This window comes from Pleuronectes platessa, chromosome 13 (genome assembly GCF_947347685.1).
Source record: "Pleuronectes platessa chromosome 13, fPlePla1.1, whole genome shotgun sequence".
Taxonomy (NCBI): domain Eukaryota; kingdom Metazoa; phylum Chordata; class Actinopteri; order Pleuronectiformes; family Pleuronectidae; genus Pleuronectes; species Pleuronectes platessa.
In genome coordinates, this window is record NC_070638.1 from 19,705,241 (window position 1) to 19,725,943 (window position 20,703).

A 20,703-nucleotide genomic window follows, 5' to 3' on the forward strand; every position below is an offset into this window, starting at 1 on the left:
AGCTGCTATAAACGAGTGATGGACAGTAAGATAAGACTCGGTTGTTTAACCTAATTAAAATATTGCACACCTATCATTTTTATATCATAACAATAACACATTACTATCATATAATATGATAGTAATGTGTAGGACAACGTGGTTTGAGTGTTGTGTGAATGTATCTGTAGATGTTGATATGAGCACATTATGCGATCATTCTCAGTATTCGTCTTACTTTACCTTCAATCTAATTGTAAATAAAGATGGAACCCAACATAAAGTGTTATAATCAGGTCAGTAAGTCACCAGAGTAGCTTCAGAACTCTATTCAGAGGATACCCCTCCTTTTTGTTGTTCTGATAAAGGCGTTGAAGAGCACTGTCTAACATGCTGATCCATAATCTATCATACATGCCCAATTGGGTTCAGATCTGATGACTGCAAAGACCATAGCATCCAGTATGTTGGTCATGCTCATCACACTTTCCAATGACCCTTTGTGCTCTGAAAGGCTTCCACTTGTTTATTCAGGTTTTTTCTCATGATGTATGTCACACGTGCCACACCATGTGTATGCACAGTTCAATGAAGTTTTAGTCTGCTTGAGTGTAATATGGAATTGTTACTTACAGCGCTCGATGCGGTCCTCAGGGCTGGATGAAGTCTCTCGATCAGACAGGAGGCCTGACACAGGGAAGATCTTTTTAATGCAGTCGTCCTTCAGTCCGCTGGGTGAACTTCCAGGAGGGATCTGTGAACCTCCAAAGTCATACTCTTTCCCCTCTGCATCAGAGTATCGCAGGTGGGGGGAGGCCTCTGCATCCATGCAGCCTTTGAGGCGTTTGGCTGGGGTGAAAGCCGACTGATACCCACCCGGTACTCCATCCCGGTCGTCAGGTGAGGCAAAAGGTCTGAAGGCGCCGACACCGCTGTGATTCAGCATGCTGATTGGTGAGCAGTCCATGTTAGGTGGAGCAAACTGATGATGGAGATGGAGGAGGGAAGGCGGGAAGTCCCTGTTGGGGAATCCTGGTGGGACTCCACCCTGGCGATGGTACATTGATGCGAAAGTGTAGGAACCATTGTTAAATGGCAAATGGACGTCTTTGTCAACTGACACCGGGACGCCAAATGGACGTGGCTGTTGGCAGGGGATCGAGGCGTCGCGAGATGCTTCAGCAGTGGAGGCCAGGACCATTAGAGCAGGGGAGGCCAGGGGATTGGGCAGGTAGGAGGAGCTCTCCATTTTGAAGGCTGCCCTGTGGAGATCCATGTCTGGACAGAAGATAGAGCTTGTAAGAGTTTTATGAGGAAGAGGAGGAGATTATTCCTCCTCAGTGAGATTGGAAACAATGTCCAAGACCCTTGGAAAGGGTCTGAGAAAGTGAGGGAATCTGGTTTAAGAGTTCAGTATGTATTTTTGAGGAAGGGGCTCAGGATATAGCCATTCATAGGAAAGAAGAGGATTCTTGAAATTAAAGAATTGAAATGTCCAGTCCAGATCATTCCACGAACAATGAATGTTTGTGACTAAGTTCTCCCTCCTGGATAAAAGGCAGTAAAATCCTCCCCGTTGAAGTGTTTGTTTGAGGTGTTCTTGAAGCCAAGGCGTCCGGAGAAAGTGGACATCAAAGCTGGGTCTTCATCTTCTTGTGGTCTTCAAACTGAGGGGATACAAAACACATGTATTAGATTTCATTTCATTTTCAGAGCTCTACATCATGTTTAGGACATTGTCGCAAAAGAGAAATAACTTGAAAACCCTGCATGAAGAATATGTTCTTGCAACCTGTAGTTGACCAAGTCACTAGACCGGCTGAATCAGCTGTTACCAGACACCGGATGTATTCTGTGAATTAAACGCCCAGTTTAAACCCCATTTATGAAAATATAATATAATTAAACATAATATTAAATGTGCTTGTTGTCAAACAAGAGCTGCACTCTCTTTTCAGAGATTGAATGTGGCTTTTGCCATTTCAGACAGACCAGATTTGCTACCAAAAGGTTTAATATTCTTGAATTAAATTCACATCGCTTTGCGTACCATTCCCGTTTATTTGAGACCACCCCATCTTCTCTTGAGGATACTTTCAGGGACAACAGACAAGGTTTGATCTCCATTTGTATGTAGTGGAAAAGAGCTTAGTGGAACATTTTCAAATGAGAAGCCAAGAGTTGAAGTCAAAGCCTGTGTTCTTCTGCGGACACTGTTGTTGAAGCCACATATTCTAACTCTCTTAGGAAAAAGTGTTGCTGTTGATAAGATCCTGAAATCCCTGCACTTTGACAAAAAGCCACAAACTATTTCAAACCCCAAACTTTCAAATTCCAACCCCCGCTTTCCGCTTTTCCCTTCTGCTCTTAAAAAAACTTCTCCAAACTATTTCCACATCACATCGTTCCATCCTGATCTCTACAACCCTCCACGTCTCATCTCTTTCCAAATGTCCCCTCCTTGTCCTCCACCCTGCTAATCTGTCCACCTCCTCCTCCTCCTCCTCTTCTCTCCATCCTCATCTCCCCTTCTCATCTCCCTTGCGCTAGCTATCTCTCTTCCCTCCCTCTTCCATCTCAGATCTTGGTCTAAGCGGCTTATTCCTACCATCTCCCAGGATCTCATTGGACCAGAACCACTTGTCTTAAGATAAGGACACACACACATCCACACTTCACCCACACCCACACATCTGATAAGAAGCTATGTAGCTCAATGTTCAGCTCGACACCCGAATCGGTGAGGCGAACACACTCCACACCCATGCAGGCTATGCTGCCGTCTCTCCTATCTCTCTATCTAACCACATTTAATTTCCCAATTTTACTATCTGTCCTTCCTTTCTCTTTACATCTCCCCTGTCAATCTCTTCTCCTCTCATCCCTCCATCTCTCCCTCCCTGCCCCATCTCTGCCTCCCTCTTCTCCCTTGGGTGATTCAGATGGGTGATATCATATCAGACCTCTCCATCTGCCATCCACGAGCCAGAGGAAATCTGACTGAGTGAATAAATTAGCCGTACTTGACCTCGTGACCCCCCAGCATCCGTAGCAACAGACTAGAATCTTCCCTCTTGGGGATTAGATGAGGGCGCGCGATTGGTAGGTCTGAGGAACGCAGGGAGGCAGCAGATGAAACGACAAAATAACATTTCAGAGATCTTATCCCCAAAGGGCAATTTGAAGGTGGCTGACTTGTTAAGCAGCCAATATGTACGATTTAGGGTAGGTTAAGGTGTATTACATAAGTGATTGCAGGATTTTGTGCGTTGCACAGGATAAGAACGTCAGATGACTGATTAAATGCAAATAGGTTATCATATGCAATTATACCAGTTTTTTTTTATCTGATATATTTACATGCCATAGTACTATGAAAAAGCAAAATCCTGTTCTATTCCCACAAAAGTCCCCATCAAAATTCCAACCCGGTGTGACTTGAAAAGGTCAAACATGAAGTCGTGTACACACATCCATTAACACACAACAAACACAAACTCACATAGTATCAAGTAGCGTCCCGGCCCGCTCTTGACGAGCTTCAAAGCTGCGTTGACTACCAGCCAACATCAAAAGAGAAACTCCCAGGGAAATGAAAGGAGAAAATCTTTTATAGCTATCAGCTGTCCACAACACTCATTCAAATCAATTTCCAAACCTGATCTCGACTTTGGCACGCTCCCCCACCTCCCGCACAAAGACACACACACGCACACACACCGACAACCGCCAAGAGGGAGCTGAGAGGACAGGGCCCCGAGACAGAGGGAGATGGGGAGATGTGAGATGTTTTACATTACCGCAAATGTACAGTAGGCCAGTGTGGAGTGTTGAGAACGGCTTACGCTAACACGCTTCTGGTCTGGACAGATGCCACAGGGTCACGTTACACGACTCTGTTCCTCCTCCTCCTCCTCCACCACTTCCTCTTTTCACCCCTCTCTCTTCTCTACCTATCTCAATCCATCCTGGAAATAGCACTTTGGAAATGTAGCCACGACCAAACCCTTTTTTCTGACTGTCTTTCCCTCCTCCCTTTCTCTACCTATCAGTTAACTCCCTCTCCTTTCTTTCTCTTTCTTCCCTTTATCCGACTTTCTCACTTTCTCTGCCGGCATCCTCGCTCTGTTTTCCGGAGTAGATCAGATCACGCTTTCTCCTGTATAACCTCTAAAGTAGGGAGTGTGTCTGAGGTGTTGATAGGGAGGTAATACACTGATAAGTACCGGGATATTTCAAATTTATTATCATTACCCGGCAGGCCGAGGGGCGCCGAGTGAAGGGCCGCAGACGAGATGTAGCCAATCCAATAAGAGGACGGTGGGTAGTCGGAGAGGAGAGGAGTGAAGAGAGGAGAGGAGGGAACAAGGAAAAGGTGGAGAGGGGAAGCAAAGTAATAAAGAAATGCGAGGAGAGACGAGAAAGGAAGTTTGTGATATCAGCTCCCTGGCACATATGTACGTGTGTGTGATGAGGCCTGTGGACCTCAGTACTGAATAACCATTGGCTTTTGTATCCATCTGTATACGTGATGAATAACCTTCTAGTGATATAGCTCTAATAGAAGTGTCACAAAGTTGCTGAAAGTCAGTGATGCTTTTCAACCTTATCACTAAAAAAACAACCATAATTCCATATGCATATCATCAGTACACAAGTGCAATTACATCGAACACACACACACACACACAGACACACACGTGCCACTTACAATCCCATTTGCCACTTAGGGATACCACCCACACATTGTCTGACACCGGGTATATGCATTTTATAATAGAAAATGTCACAGGGGGAACATTTGCCACGCTGTCATAATTTGATTACAGTGTGGAGGAATGATACAGCTGTCAGTGCGATATTAAATACAAAACAGCGAGCAGGGCTTTTCACGTCAAATCTGCACTTTAAGTGACAATGTTGTGCCAGTCGGTGAAATTGCAGTGTCAACAACAATGTGCTTTAACATCATTCTGACGGGGAATTTCACTCAGGGAATAGGAGCTACTGAGAGGGAGGGTGGGGCAGTCAAAGATTCCATGTAAACTAATGGTAACTGAGGTAATAAACATTATTATTCTTTAAACACAATAATAGAATATTATCTGCTTGTTGGGCCACTTATAAATAGAATTTGTGCGGTGAGACATTTTGATAATGGATACTTTTTGAATGATGGCTTTTCAAAATAAGGTGCATTTGTAACCTGGAATATAAAAAAAACATTCTCTACTTCCAGTTGATTCTTTTTGATAACGATTTGAGGAGAAGGCAGTCCTGAGTGTCAGGATGAGAAAAGTGGAAGGGAAAATGGGATCCAAATAACTACGGCGGTGACAACGAGCGCTCGTCTTACTGAAGCCTTCCTGTTTGTTGACTGGTCGGAATAAATATTTTTCTCGCATGGATGCTTTGAGAGTGTAACCAACGCTTTTGCTGTTGCAACACGTCACCGAAACTTGTCAGATCCAGTTCTCCGGTGTGTCTGCAGGAGTTTTGGAGAGGAACGAAGAAGAATCCAATTTTTTGTTATAAAAACGTCTTGTCGACTGTGACTGGTGTGTGTATGCGCGTTTGCATCTGTGTCTAAGTGTGTGTCTACGGAGACTGTCAGCAAGCATAGCAGTTGAAGTTTTTTTTCTAATGGAGACAGGGAGAAAATCACTCACCACCGCAGGCCAGTATGTGTGAGTGTGTGCATGTGCGCGTGTGTGTGTGTGTTGCGTGTGTGCGTGTGTGAGGACACACTCACTGGTATTTTTAGAGATTGTTGACAGGCGTGAAAGTGCCACTTTTACATTTTATTACAAGACATGTCAGGCTGTCATTCAACTCATCTCTCTGGTGAACGCACGCACACTGAATCCCACCGTACCAGGTCATCTATACATAGACAATTTAGACACACAAAAACTTAGAACATACAACTCAATACACTTGAGTGTAAAATACAAATACATGGTCTCATAATTAAATTAGTCATAGGTCATAAGGAGCGATCTGAGGTATGTGGCATAACAGAGAAAAAACAAAGTCTCCTGAGAACAAAATGTTCATGTCGAAAAGCCCCGAAACTCCAGTTAAGATTTACGGCCAGTTAAGTCTACCCTCGGCCTCTGCCATCCATATACACTGCAGTTCTCTTAATGTGGTTTAGCCGATGAAGCGATAGCCTGACACATCTTATATCAGGGTCATTACAACACTGTAAAAATCAAGCTAATAAAAAAGTATATGGGCGACCATCAAAGCTACCCACCTCTTGGACAATCAACAAAGCAAGGTATATTAATATAAATCAGGATGATGATAATTCGATACATTCCAAAAATATGATATTAAAAAATCGGAGCAACAGACACTTTCCTGAATGGAACGCCTGAACCCTCAATCAATCAAAGATGTCGTCACTCCCCAAACGCCAACTTTTCAAAACCAATTTTTGGAGTTTGCGGAACATTTGTTGTCATAGAGATACATGGTTTTCACCTCATAACTGTTCTCTCGTGATCACACGACATAAAGAGAACCAGGCTCTTTCAAAAACGACAGAATTGTCCGAAAAGGGTTTGAGATTCAACAATATATACCGAAAAAAAAGGACACGCTCTGTTTTCTTCCATACACTGCAGAGTAAACCAGGCAGATCTGAGAACACGTCTCAGTCGCCAAAAGACAAAGAAAACATGGCTATTTAAAACCCTGATGTCAGATATTAAATATTTACCATGATGAAACCCGACAGAGAAAGTGTCTGAACAGTGTGTTTGTGTGTCTGTGTGTGTGTGCGTGTGTGATTCTCCATTTTTTAGCATAAAAGCAGACAGGTCCACTCTGTATTCCAGACAGACTGCACTGTTTGTGCTTGCGCATGAGTAGTTGTGTGTGTGTCTGCGTGTGTTTGCTGATGTCCGAAGCAACAGTCGATACTATTGAAATCTACTCATTCATGTCTGGCCATGAGGCAAAGCTCAAATGTCCTTGTGAATAAGAATCACTCCCATTTATCTCGCCACTCCCCCCCCCCCCCCCCCCCCCCTCTCTTCCCCTCATATTATTTGTCCTTGTTTCTCTTTTTCAGGCATAAAAGCCACAATTTCATTACCAAATGTCTTTTGAATATGATTCTGTCTTTTTTTTTTTCTTCTTCTTCTCTGGTATGAAATCTGTAAGTGGGTTATTTGCTTCAGCCAACAGCTGCTGCAGAAAACAGGAGCTATATGCATGAGCAGGGGGGGAAATATTACAGTAAGATTTAATAATAGACAGGCACACACATCATCCCGAGGTGGATAATGACACTTGGGCAATATTCAGCACCAAAATCAATAAGGATTGGACAAGCTTGTGCAAGTGAAAATGTGAGCTTTCCGCAGCAGTCAACTAACAACAAATATATTTTGTAGAAAGTGCTTCTAAGCAGGGCACACGTCAACTCATTTGTGTTTTTGGAATGAAGAAACAAAGTAGAGGGACTGGATTCTTTTTTTTTTGTGCCATGCTCCTTTCCCTACACATTTTCTTCTTTTGATGTTAATGCAAAATACAGAAAGCGAGAATATTTCACTTCTCAAACAGGCCTTTGTGATCTCTGAGACAGACCCATGGCAAGCAGACAAAACAATCTTTCTGGAAGTCGGCCTTGACCCTGCGGTGGGGAATTCTATTCATGGCATCACCAGCGAGGCCCGGTTCAGTGGGGCCAGCTAATTCCTGGTACCAGAGAGGCTAAGAGGGAGAAGCACACCATTCCTTTGCTCATACATGACTATCCACAGAGTGTTATTTGGGGATTACTGGTAAACCAACTCTTTGCATCTTTTTTTTTCGTTTTTGTTTCTCTGAAAAGATGTTAAACAAAATTTTGCATCTTTGGCTGATGGCAGGTGCAGAAGTGTTCTGGAAAGGCCAGAATTGTTATTTGAGAGTGTGTTGCAATATGTATTTGATTAGAAAATGTAAAAAAATATATCAATAAATCATGAAAAATAGGAACTAATGGTTTGACTTTACTCCTGAGGTTGATCATATATAACAGAGAATGGGATTTAAAAATATCCTCAATTTCTCCCAATTTTTGCTATATTGTAATTGAATAGCTTGTGTCTTAACAGAAGCCTGAGATAAAATGTATTCAGGAGCTGCCAATCTGTTCCTTCGCCTCCTATGGATGCACTCAGAAAAGCCTGACAGATGATAGTGGCGTCTGGTTGCTGACCGACAGGTGACTGAGCGTGTTGGCTTTCCTGCAGGAGTGTGACTGAGTGTGTGGCACCAGTCGCCCTATTACGACTCTTTATAGCTGTGCTGCGCCGGCGTTTACAAACAGCAGCCACTAATCTAACCGGCTTGGCAGGCGGACAGGCGGCTGGCCGGACCATTTGTACTACAGGGCTGCATGCAAGGGCAAGCCAATTAGTTTGAGTTTAACAAGGGAGAACTATTGCCAGGTACCGTTTTTAACTGTTATAATCCTCTGCTGCACACTTAATAATGATAACACGAACAAGGGGGAGCTTCTGTAATACCTACAGGGGGGTGACCTGTTGTGCTCTACACAGAGGTCAAAGGTCAGAGTCAGGGAGAGGGTAGCGGTGCTGGGCCTGTTGGGTTTGATGAGGACGCATTCTGTCATAAAGGCCTCAAACTGTAGCCTATCACCAGGCTGCCCAAGCATTGTAATGTGATAAGAAACCCCATGTGTACAGATGCATAGAGGTGTGTGCTGCTACAGGTGTGTGTCGGTGTGTGTTCATGCGTTCGGCCGGTTACATCGGCCTCCCTGTATCAGTCTCCTCTCCTGGTTGGATGACCCGGCCGGCTGCACGGAGAGAAATGATAAGCGGGATACGTGAACACCGCCGTGTCTGCAATCGATGGACGCAAATGCAACTACAGTGTCTTCGGGGGGGAGGTGTGTGGGAGGGCTGGTGGGCATATTAGCTTATTTTTCCATGCAGGGAGCTTGTGATCCGGCCCATGGTGTAATTGACGAATGAGGGTGGGAAACCTGAGAGAGAGATATGATGTGGCGGCAGAGGTGGGGCGGGGGTGTGGAGGGGGATGGACACACAGAAGAGAAGGAGACACGGAGCAAATATGGAGAATAGAAAGTATCTGACATCCGACACAACTTCTGCCCCCCCCCCCCCTCCCCATTAGGCTAATTCTCTGACTTTCTCTTGTTGCCCGATAGCGACTCCGAGTGATATCCCCCCCCATAACGGCTTTATCAGTGGCTGCCTTCTCCAATGCAATCAGACCATTAAACACGGCTGCTGCTGCTGCTGCTGCTGCATCCCCATCCGTGGAGTGATTTCCTTCCAATAGAAAATGACTGGACATGAGCTACTCCGCTTTCCCTGCATCGATAAAAGGAATGATTGCACGCACATTTGCAGCAAGAGGATAAACTTCGGGCTCACGGCAGAATTATTTTCTATCACTGTTTGCCAGTTATAATAAATTGATTGACAATAAAGCAATGCATTTTGAGCATTTGTTGCATTTACATTTTTGGTTTCAAACACCGAATAGGATGTCAAAGTGTCTCTGTAGCCAGTGAAATACATAAAAACCCTTTTATACATTTATGGAATTCCTAGGAGACCATTTTTAAAAAACTGCTTATACCGTCTGTTTGCCGAAATTATGATTTAATAAGCTAAATGCATTATACAATTTAGAAATGAAAGTGATGGAGTGTGTGGGAGAAAATAAAGTTTTCATCGAAGTTCAAACATGGAATTTCAGACAAATCAAAGACAAGTCGGCCCACGATCTCAAAGTGCGCGTCGGACAGGCTGCAATTTCCAGCGAGCAGAGACGCATTTGTTGGGTTGGACGCGTGAGACAGCTCCTCTCTCTCTCACCAGACCCATCCATTAAATGATTGCATCCGGCTCCTCGCACTTAATCATGGGGATTACAGCGGCGATAACGAGACAACAACGACGCAAACTTTTTAGGGATGCGGACGTGCCGCGGGACCGGGACGCGCTCGCCTCGTCCTGCGCGCGAAACCACTTGTTCTTTTTTTGCCGGCGACGCGCTTATTTCGTTTCCGCTCTGCGTGACGTTTAGTGTTGATTAGCACGACACAATTATAAAAACACACTCACTGTATAGGAGGAGGGGGGGGGGGGGGCAATCTGGGGGGTGGGGGGTAAGAAGAAGTGGATGGAGAATGAGCCGGTTCCGCTTTTAATAAAGAATGAGGAATTAGTGCATATTGATAGGACTTAATAGACCGAGGGGGGTCATCAAACTAGTCGCAACAGAGCGATCCATGGTTAATTTACTATCACTGTCATGTTATGGGAGGGAGAGAGGGGGGTGGTTAGTGTGCGCTTCATGACGCATTAATATGCCCAAATATGAGAAGTGAGAGGCTTTAATGAATAAAAATTGCAATTGTTGATCAGGAACACAGACAAAATAGAAAATTAAATTTGTTGGACTTTTGGAATCTAAGTAATACACACTTCTTTAAAAATAATATTGAATACTTTTCTCTTTTTCCTCTGGGAGTTGGCGCTAAAACAAATTAAAAACGGTGAGGATAACAAATCCTTCATAAAAACACAGATAAAAACATCCCCACTTTTATATATTTTCGAAGCTGCTTTTTGATGATATACGACGTAAAAAAAGGTGACAAATACATTTAAATTATTATTATTTTATATATTATTATTATTATTATTAATAATAATAATATTATCATCATTTGGGATGTGGACGCGCTTCTGCGGGCTCAGATTAGAATTAACTCCTCTCCCCGCGGCCATCGATCCGGGACAGAGGTGTGAAATGGACATTAATTTTAGTTCACTTCTCGCAGCGCAAAAAGGAGGAGAGCAGGAGGAGATCAATGGCGAGCAATAACATCTGACTGCTGAGAGGAAGAAAAAGAAGAGAAGAGAGAGGGAGGGAGGGGGGGTAAGAATCGAAAACCCTGACAAATAAATCATCTTTTGCTACTTTTCCTCCAACCTCGACACTTTTTTCTCTCCCTGTCTCTCGTTCTCTGCGCATACAGGTTATTCCTTTGGGAGGAGACGAGGCCTAAATGAATAAATAAGCAAAAGGAAAAAAAAAGGAAAAAAAGAGAACAGATGTTCATGGACTTTAAATGAAAAATCGAGGTTGTTACATTAGGTTTGTTTGAGGAAATAAACGTGCGGATTTCCTCATGACAGCAAGGCGTCGTGGTTCACTTGAAAAGGAGGAAAAAAAATCCAGTCGCCACTGTGTCTGATTTCAATCTGAACATTTGGCACGAGAAACTTGATTTATAATCCGACATTTGTACGAAGTTATCAATATAAATATCAGGCCTTTGTGGCGCGATTAAATCTGGACAAGCTGAGCTGAGTCCATCTGACACACGCACACACGAGGCGGCCTATAAATCACGAGGAGTGAAAAGTGAGACGGAAAAAGACACGATGATAGAAAAGATGCTGCATCCGTCTGGACGGCAGCGTCATTATAATCACCTCGGACTAAAATGTAGTGACATGTTAAAAAGCAGCTTTAATTTGTATCAATTGAAAATTAAAAAAATTGCCAATTAGGAAACGCAGATGATCGATTTAACCCGACACGAGGAATGAAAGTGAGGGTAACAGAATGTTTTATTAACACGCAGCCAAAAAGATAATTACTGAACGGTTTTTTGGGAGCCATTCATATAAACATCACCTTAAATAAAACTCTTCTCTAAATTACATTAATCATCATGCATTATAGGGGAAGCATTTGCTATGGGCTCTGTGTAGTTTAAATGTACAAATGGCATGGATCACACGTACGGGTTATTACGATGAAACGATTGCTCACAAATTCAGTAAATTGCATTAATTAAAAAAAATTATTACCAAATGAAAACTGGAACCAGACGAGAAATCACCAAGCGTCCGAATATGATTCCATTAGAAAAACGAGGTTTCTGTGACGCGCCTGTCCTCCTTCATCGTTTCACACTTTAAAAGATAATTATCGGTCTCTAATGTGTTTGGCTGCAAACTGAAACAGGCTCGGCAGCTCGTTAGAAGTGAGGAGTGGTTGATCTGACTGATCAATAAAATCAATCTGAGGGGGTCAACGGCGCTGGGATCAGTGGATCTGAACCACAGCTTCTGACTTTTTTTTAAAGGAACTATAATAATTCTGTCTTCACAGTGAGCTGAGTGCAGTGACCCGCCCCGAGCGCACCTTTGCTCCAAAAGTGCGTTTTTACGCGCTGTTTAGCGCCGCCACTGAGAGGACTTTCCTACTTGGAAATCACTACTAATGGGTCTGCTCCACTTTTTTTCCCACACTACTAATTTTATTATTCCCTCTTCTGAGCGCTGCGGCTTTGTATACGGTAGTGCGCGCTGATCCGGGCGCGTGCACGACTGCTCACTTGTTTGCTCCTTAAAAAAAAACCCGGCATGGATGTGATTAAGACAAAGTGGCGACGCGAGTAAAGGAATAAAGAAGCGAGCACAAGTTAATGAAATATTACTGCGAGGATAAAAGACCATTAGAAACTGACAAAGGAAAGAAAAAGAAAGACGACCGCACACACGATTTGTATTGTGTGCGCACCTAGCACTGAATACCAACTTTTTTAATTTAAATAAATGAAAACAAATATAATGTCGAAAGATATAAATAAACGTAAAGAACCTTTCATTATAAAAGCGAGGAGGTTGTTTGCCAAATTGATGAAAATATAAACCTGTGTTCAGTTAAAAGCAGCAGTCCGTTATTCCTAATGAGAAAAGACTCTAAGCCCAAAATTACAACTGTGTGTTCTATTTAATACCGACGCAGAGCAGCAGCAGCAGCAGCGGGACCTGGCGCTCGGGGAAAGCCGACTTCGGCTCACTGCGCTCGGCCATTAAGCTGGAAGGCCCCGGGGACTTCCTCTGGCTGGGCGCTGCTTATTTAAGGGGAGGATGTAAATTATAGTGGCTCCCTAGTTAACAGGTGTTTCCCAACTGTGTTTAGGCCTATGTGTGTGTGTGTGTGTGTGTGTGTGTGTTAGCGCACGAGCACGCGCATGCTACTCAGCAGGTCTCCTTTTTAATGTAAAAGTCTTTGAGAGAAACTGAGAATAATTTGTTGCGTGCAGGAGAGGACACGCTCGCTCCCCGGGGGTGGGATTTTCTGTTACATCTCCTTTCTCAGTTTTTCATTTTCATTTAATTCCAGTCTTTGGTGACATCCCTTTTATTTTAACTGAACTTCACATTTGGTTGGATAAAACCACACGTTCCAAATCCAAGTTGAAGAGGCAAATTCGTTAATTGAGATTAATGATGGCTTTATTTTAAAATATAGTGCATTTGTATCTTTGTGACGTGATGTGTTAAAATCCGCCTCATCAGACGCTTTATTGGACCCTGACTAACGGGGCCAATATTTGGCCGTTAAAGCCACATGTCCTCATCGTTGTGTGCGCTTTAGTGCTCCAGAGCTACTGTATTCTCGCTGAAAACCAACCATGGATCTACTCAGTGAGCCATAACCCCTGCTGCTTCCAACTGAGGAACTAATGTCTAACTTAAATATAAATAAATTCACACCAGGCCTTCTGATTAAAGGTAATTGTTTAGGGTTTACCGGGTAATGATGGGGAAAGGTCCGCGGGAATAAGAAAGAGGACATTTCCTATGAAACAACCGAATTGTACTTCTCCATGTTTGAACTGTTTTTCCCTTAAATAATTCAAGGAATTTACCACAAAATCCAGGAGGTCACACCTTCCTGAAAACTAATGGCAACACCAATAGCCAGAGTTTTAAAAAGTTGCAGTGTGTGTTGTTTTAACGCACGGGTGTAAGCTGATGGTAATGTGTGCGTAATGCCACTGTCACACGCATTATACTCAACAGTTCAAGTGTTTTCGCGAAGCCACTTTCCTCTTTGGGAACCTCGCATGTGCGCACGCACGTCCACGGAGACGTGTACAGATATTAACGCACACGCACACGCGCGTAAAAGTCCGTGCCCAAACGGACAGAGACGGTTCCGGGACTTCTTCTTTATTTCCTTATTTCTTTCCACGTGTGGAAACGCACAGTCCCCAAAGCGCGCAGCTCCCGTGAAAGTTGAGTGAAATCCGTTTCCAACGCAGAGGAGGACGGCGCAGCGCGAAAAGAGCCGCGGAGGCACAAACTGTATCAGCTTCAAACCAAACAACAACAATAACAAAAAGACAGTCAGTTACTCACCTCGCAGCGACAGAATCCGCTTCTTCTACACACGACTCTTCGGCTTCTTCTTTTTTATCCTCACAACAAACCGAAAACTTTTCTGCGGGAGATCAGTGACGGTGGCCCCTCTTGCTCCTGCGCAGCGGCACCGGAGATAACGGGAGGCGCTTTGGGGAAGCAAAAGTAGTTAACACCTCCCTGTTAGGTTCGCAAAGGCGCAGCCAGAGAGGAGGACACACACACTGGGAGAGAGAGGGAGGGAGGGAGAGAGAGAGGCTGACTTTCCACAGACACAGTGTAAAGTGGCTATCAATAGCGCAATCGCGCGTGCAAGCCCCTCCGCTGGAACACCGAGAGGGACGAGAGAGGAGAGAGAGAGAGAGGGGAGTGAGAGCCGCTGGAGGAGCGCAGGATCGCAGAGACGGTGGCAGGCGGTGGTGTGAGGGGAGGAGGGGGTGGTGGCGGCGGGGGGTCTCACAGTGCTCAAAAAGCGACGTGCGTGTGAGGCTGGAGCTGGGCTGCGCGAGGCTGAGCGGGGAGTGTGGGGGTGGATGGGGAGGACTCAGGGAGAGGGGAGGTGGAGGGAGGGGGTGTCTGGGGTCCAGAGCGCACCGATGCGCAGAGCTGCCGCGCAGCGCCCGGGTCGCTCCATGACTGACGGACGGTCGCACACGCGCACATAACTGTTTGCCTCTTGGTTAAAACAACACCGAATCATTAGTTTTGGTCGTTTCGGAGGTTTTCCGCTTAGACCGCACTTGTCACGCACTGCGCTCACACACGGGACAGTGTCCGAGTCCTTCTCGCCTTGGATCCCTCGTTTCCTCTCCTGAGACCAGGGAACTGGACGGAGTTCATCTCCTTCAGGATATCAAATCAACACAGTGACCATTGTCAAGTCAGCGTCAGCAAAATCCGTCTCTCTTCTCCAAAGTGAAGAGTAATGAGGAGAAAGGAAATCAAAGGAGTTTAGGTAATAGTTTTATTTCTGGAGTGTGTTTCTTGTTTCACGTGCTTGTGTGGACGCGGTTTCTCCAACAACCCAACCATCCCACCACCCGCTCTTTCTCGCTCTCCCCTCTGTCTGGTGTTTCATTCCCCAGGGTGGCTTCCACTGCGCTTTGTGCGCAAAGTGAATGAATTACCCCCCCCCCCCCTCTCTCCTCTCTCTCCCATCTCTCTCTCACCCCCTCAGAGAGAATGATTCTCGCCATAAAGCCAATGAAGTCCACCTCTTAACAAAAAGAGGTGGACTTTACCAGACACTCTTATAAAGTGCGCACTAGAGACTGAAGTTGGTGAGACACAGGGGGGGAGTTCACTAAACCCGAAGCTACGTGTCCCCATACTGATCAAACCAAAACGTGCAAGACATTTACAAATGAACTTTGGTGGGAGAAAGAAAAATAATAATTATTAGTCTATTTAATCTTGCAAAATTCTCCTTACTATCAAATTAGGAAACATTGAGGAATGTTTCATAGAGATAACGCCACAGAATATTAGATTTGTGTTTTATTTTTTAACAGAGAGCAAATAACTGCACACAGCTGATACATGGTACAAACATGTATCTTAAATGTTAGGTTATTCTTGTTACGATTAGCTGGAGGATATTAGACCTAGTATCAGTCCGGTTATGTGGTTTTTAGCAAAATTGTAAAAAAAAAACGTCCATTAAAATAAATAAAAGATAAATAAAATGTGCGTGTGGGAGTTGTGGGGGCAAGTGTGTGTGTGTGTGAGAGAAATACAGGGAGAGAGCGAGAGAGACGTGCAGGAGGCTTTCCTGTCTTCCTCTCCACTACACCCCCCTGCTGGTCACACGTGGAATTGACCAATAGTCCCTCAAGCCTTAAATATACTTCTGTTGTTAATGATGTTAAGTAACTATGAGACACTGAGCATAGTGGCACAATGTGGCATCAATGACGTCATGCTTTGATTCCAACCAGTGCACTGAATGGACTGCGAACACTGAGTTTTTATATCAGAGACACTGCTTTAAATAAACAAAACTCTTGTAAGAACATTGGTGTATGTGACCCCAGAACCAAAAATATGAGAGAAAAACTAAATATGTCAACACAATAGGAATTTTAATGTGACTGGACAAAATGGGAAAATGTACTTTGTGTCAAATATAACAAGATATTCTCAAGAAACAGGAAACACTGGGCTAACTCTGGGCTACTGCGAGAATAGAATGGATTATTTTCATAGGGAAAGAAAAGGAGATATATGCAGAGATATATAGAGGTGTAAAGAAAAGCTTAGAAAAGAGAGATAAATTAAGAAACCAGGATAGCTTATCTTAGATTCCCTCTGTGAAACAATTCTGTAAAAGTAAAGAGGAATGTAAAAATACATGTGAATAACTTTAGCAGGTCGAACTGGTCAGACTGGCAACCTAAAGGATAAACAACACACTCCTCTTTGTTAATATTAAGATTCAAGTCAAAAAACTCTTCCGAAGAATCTGAGGCAGCTAGTTTAGAACCACAACAGCACTTCAAGTTAACAAGCTGAACACAACACAAGCCGCTAGATTAACTGTTCTTTATCTTTACATTTCACCCAGTTCTCAACAATTAGTACCAATAAGCCTGATTCCAGCACACACCTCTCCCCACGTTCTGTTTCCCACCTACACTTCATCATCGGGACCTGCGAGCACATTTAGCCCTAACAGGGTGTGATCGCTTTCTAATGGATCTAACACTTTGATCTGGTTTCACGCTATAATATACCAATGTATTGGGTAACAATGGCGTGGGAAAAGTGAAGAGGGCTGTGTGAGTGTGTGCGCTGGGTGGTCTCCACACACACGAGGGGCAGGGGCAGCAGTAGCAGTGCCATTAGTGGTGTGTTGTCTTGCTAATAGGCTCAGTTTGGAGTCAATGGGCTGATGGGGAAGAGGACCATCCATGTATTAGATCCCTCTCCATTCAAAGTCTAATGCCACCCTTCAGTCCAACCCCCCTGATGTTTTTAAATGCTGCCTCTGTGTGTATTGACTAGGAAGCACTTTGAAAGCACCTGTTTCACTGCTGAGGCAACTGCTCAGCTCCTTTCCCCCCACTCTTCAGCAAAGACATTCCCCATGCAGATTCTGTACCAGAGGCCGGGAGGACACTTCAAATGTGCTTACAGTTGTATAAAACACAATTAAACTAGAACTAATTCAGAACTTATTAACTCAGACTTAACAGTTCCACCTAATTTACATTTTTCTCCGATACTTCTCTTAGGTAGCTGTGCAGACAGCTTAGGTTTTTTTTGCCCAAAAGTTCTTATAGGCTTCACACATACTGTTTAAAAACACATATTCTCTGCTATGTGTGCTCCTGGAATCCACACGACTCCTGAGTCTAAAGCCTGAAACATGCTTCTGCGTTTCCCCCGGGAACGTAAGCGCAAGAGCCCTTCCGGGTCCCTTACGTGCTTATGTATCCCTTCTTACGTGCTGACGGGCGTCGCTCCACTTTTCTAAAATTTACGGCAAAGCTCCGCAAGCTCACTCAGCCCGCAAGGCTGTGATTGGTCTGCTCTACATCCCTTCTGCAGCTGCATTTCCGGTTTCATGCCCCATAATACAGGCAGAAACAACGGGAGATTTAGAAGAATGAATATGGACCAAATAGAAGAGCGTTTGGCAGAAGAGATCCGAAAGTATGTCCACTTGTATAACCCGTCACTGACTGGCGTATTTGTCCGCCTGAAAAAGGCTACAAGGAGCCGCAGTAGCTATGTAAATAAACAATCGATGAAGAAGAAAGAAGGCGTCTCTCAGGTCGTCTTCGACAAAAAGCATTACTCCGCCTAGTGTTCTGGCGCGGAATTGCTTTGTAAGACGCGCAACGGTTGGGGAAGCATGAATGACAACGAGTCTTGTGCCACAGTGGCGTGAAAAGACGCAGACACAGTCGCAGAAGCATGTTTCAGGCTTTAGAACCACTAAGAGGGGGAAACATCAAACACACCCATTTTAGTTTGAAAAACTCTGCTTCAGCATTCTAGTTTCAACGGGCACAACCTGAGATGTTTGAAAACAATAACGTAGACACTCCCAGCAACTTACTGGTTGGGTCTTTTCGGGCTAACAGTCTAGAATTCAACATGGATAATGAATTACAAGCGTTGGTTAGCCTGTTGTCTTGGCTAACAGCTGTCGTGCATTTTGCAAGTTTACAACTGTTTACATGCGTGGAAGATACGTTTTTATTAGAGCAATTCTTGTTTACGGCAGCACATGCATGCCGGACTCAATCGTCTTTGGAATGTGTCAGGCGTGTTGGTTTATCCTAAATAAGAGACGAGGTCCAATTTAAGTATTTATTGAGATGCAATGAAAGTTGAACAACATAGCTATGCACAATTATCACAGCCTAGCCTAAATCAGTTAGCAATAGGTAGTTAATAATGCCCCCGAACAGAAGGGGTTTGATATAATTATAAAAGTAGATTTAATATGATTGGTTATGAAAGATTGAAGGGGAGTCACCGCAAATCAATTTGATTCTCCCTTATTGGTCCACAGCTGTGGTCCCCCGCCTCTTGTCAAGGAATCCAGGAAGTGACAAGAAGCCGCTCTCCGTGACGCTACTACTGCTCTGATAGTTGCTAAGCAAAATGTTCTCTTCATGAAAGGCCTTGACACAGCTGATGCCATGTGGGCCATTGGAGAAAGGAATATGATGTTCCTGCTATATCCAAACAATCTCCTGTTGATGTAAACATTAGGATTCTCGAAACCAAAACAACGAAACAAAACAATGTCAACAAAGTCACCCTGTCCGACCTCCAGAACTTATGAGACAGCTGCATGAAATATATGTTATGTGAATGAATCTAAGGGAATAATGGTTTAATACCAAAAGTTAGAATTCAGAACAATTATAAGATTCATTATTAACACTATGCAGCAAGGGTTATTTATAAATCATTTGTATAAAGGCCTTATATCTGGCCCAACCTGCTCAAGGCCCCCCATCCTGCCTTTATTGCAAATAGTACAGTCAGACTCACACAACAGCTAAAATATTGAATTCCTAACAAATGGAAGCAGGGTGGATGAAGCCCTAGATGCCCGTCTCTGCCTTCACACCCGCACACCAATAGAGGTGAATGGGATATGCTTTGTTGTGCTCACTCAATAAATATGATCAATGCCTCCCAATTCTCCAAACATCCCACAATGAGCACCGCTTCCAATGAATCCACTGATATTTTGTGAATTGACCACAGTAATCTTTAAATTGATCTAGTTGTAGCACATGGATGTGGCTAGTTGCACAATAGATAGCTGCTTCAGCTCTAAACGTCTGGTTCATGGGAAAATATGTCTTTGTCATTTGAGTGAACAAACCGATTAAAGTAGGGATTAATTTCCCTTGTTCATCTGTTGATAGACACATCCACCAATGCTGTCCACAATTTGAGGGTTCAAAAAGCAGAAGCTGACACATTCGGTGAGGTATAGTCCCAGACACTCAGACCAAGCCTGGACACATTATATTGGCATGCCAGCAGGTGTTAAGACTGAAAACAGCTCTATGTTAAAAAATGCAAGGGGCTGTGCTGGTGGGAGCATTTTGCTCCAGGGACCAGTGAAACAATAAAATATCATCCAGGAAATCCAGTGAGAGCAATAGATCCATAAGTTTGAAGGTTTATTGGTGACATGGAAAGTTATCATGGCTGCAAACATTAAATCTTTCATCAAGATGATTACGAGGAAAATAGTAAAATACATCGTTCATGTGATAAAGTTTTATTTTTGAACCCGAGCTCTCTGTGTTGGCACCTGCTGAGCCGATGCATCAATCCTGTTCAAATGAATGAGGGGGGCAGTCGGTTATATATACACAGTGCTGTTCTCTGAATGTGGCTTTAGGAGAGACTTAATCTAAAATAAATCTTTGTTATTAAGAGGATCAATAAATACATCAACATTGCTAGAATAGCACACAAATATCTTCGCCAAGGCCCAACAGTCCCCTTAAATTCAATCAAGTTGCAACAAAGTGCACACAGTCTTAGACATCAGTTCCCTGAAAATATCTGACTTCTTTTATTCAGATCCATGAATTAATCCCTGGTAAATAAGTGCAAACATCAAAAATCATCTTGAGTCGCAGTTAAAGTGAGTTTTTCCTCTGGATTCAAACCTGATCTAGATTCTTACATTTAACGGGTTCTTCCCTGACACGGACCTCATCGTTCCACCAGAGCTGCTTTCGGACATGCACTGATTTGAATCTCCTGAAATCATCCCGAGAGGCTGTATGTGAGAACCATCATGTCTGAGTCACTTGCTATGGACACTGTCCGGAGTTTGGCCTGCCAGCCCCCGCCTAAAAACTCTCTAAAGGCTTCACAGAAACACACAAAAAACACAAAACTGGGGGAAAAAAACAACTAATTAATATCTCAGGATGAAAAAAAGCGGTGCCATACACCGAAGACACCGATGAAGATGTCAATTTTAGATGAGAATTCGATTCTTGAGCTT

At 43.8% G+C, this 20,703-nt stretch overlaps 1 protein-coding gene across 1 annotated transcript in view; it reads right to left on the reverse strand.

The window, feature by feature from the left end:
• Nucleotides 1-14,375, reverse strand: part of rnf220a (ring finger protein 220a) — a 162,435-nt gene extending 148,060 nt beyond the window's left edge. The window contains exons 1-2 of the mRNA XM_053437822.1: nt 14,208-14,375; nt 613-1,646 (exon numbers count right to left, since the gene is read on the reverse strand). Of these exons, the coding sequence (XP_053293797.1) occupies nt 613-1,255 (643 nt within the window). The 5' untranslated portion in view covers nt 1,256-1,646; nt 14,208-14,375. The remainder of the gene's footprint in view (nt 1-612; nt 1,647-14,207) is intronic.
• Between the last annotated feature and the right edge of the window lie 6,328 nt (nt 14,376-20,703).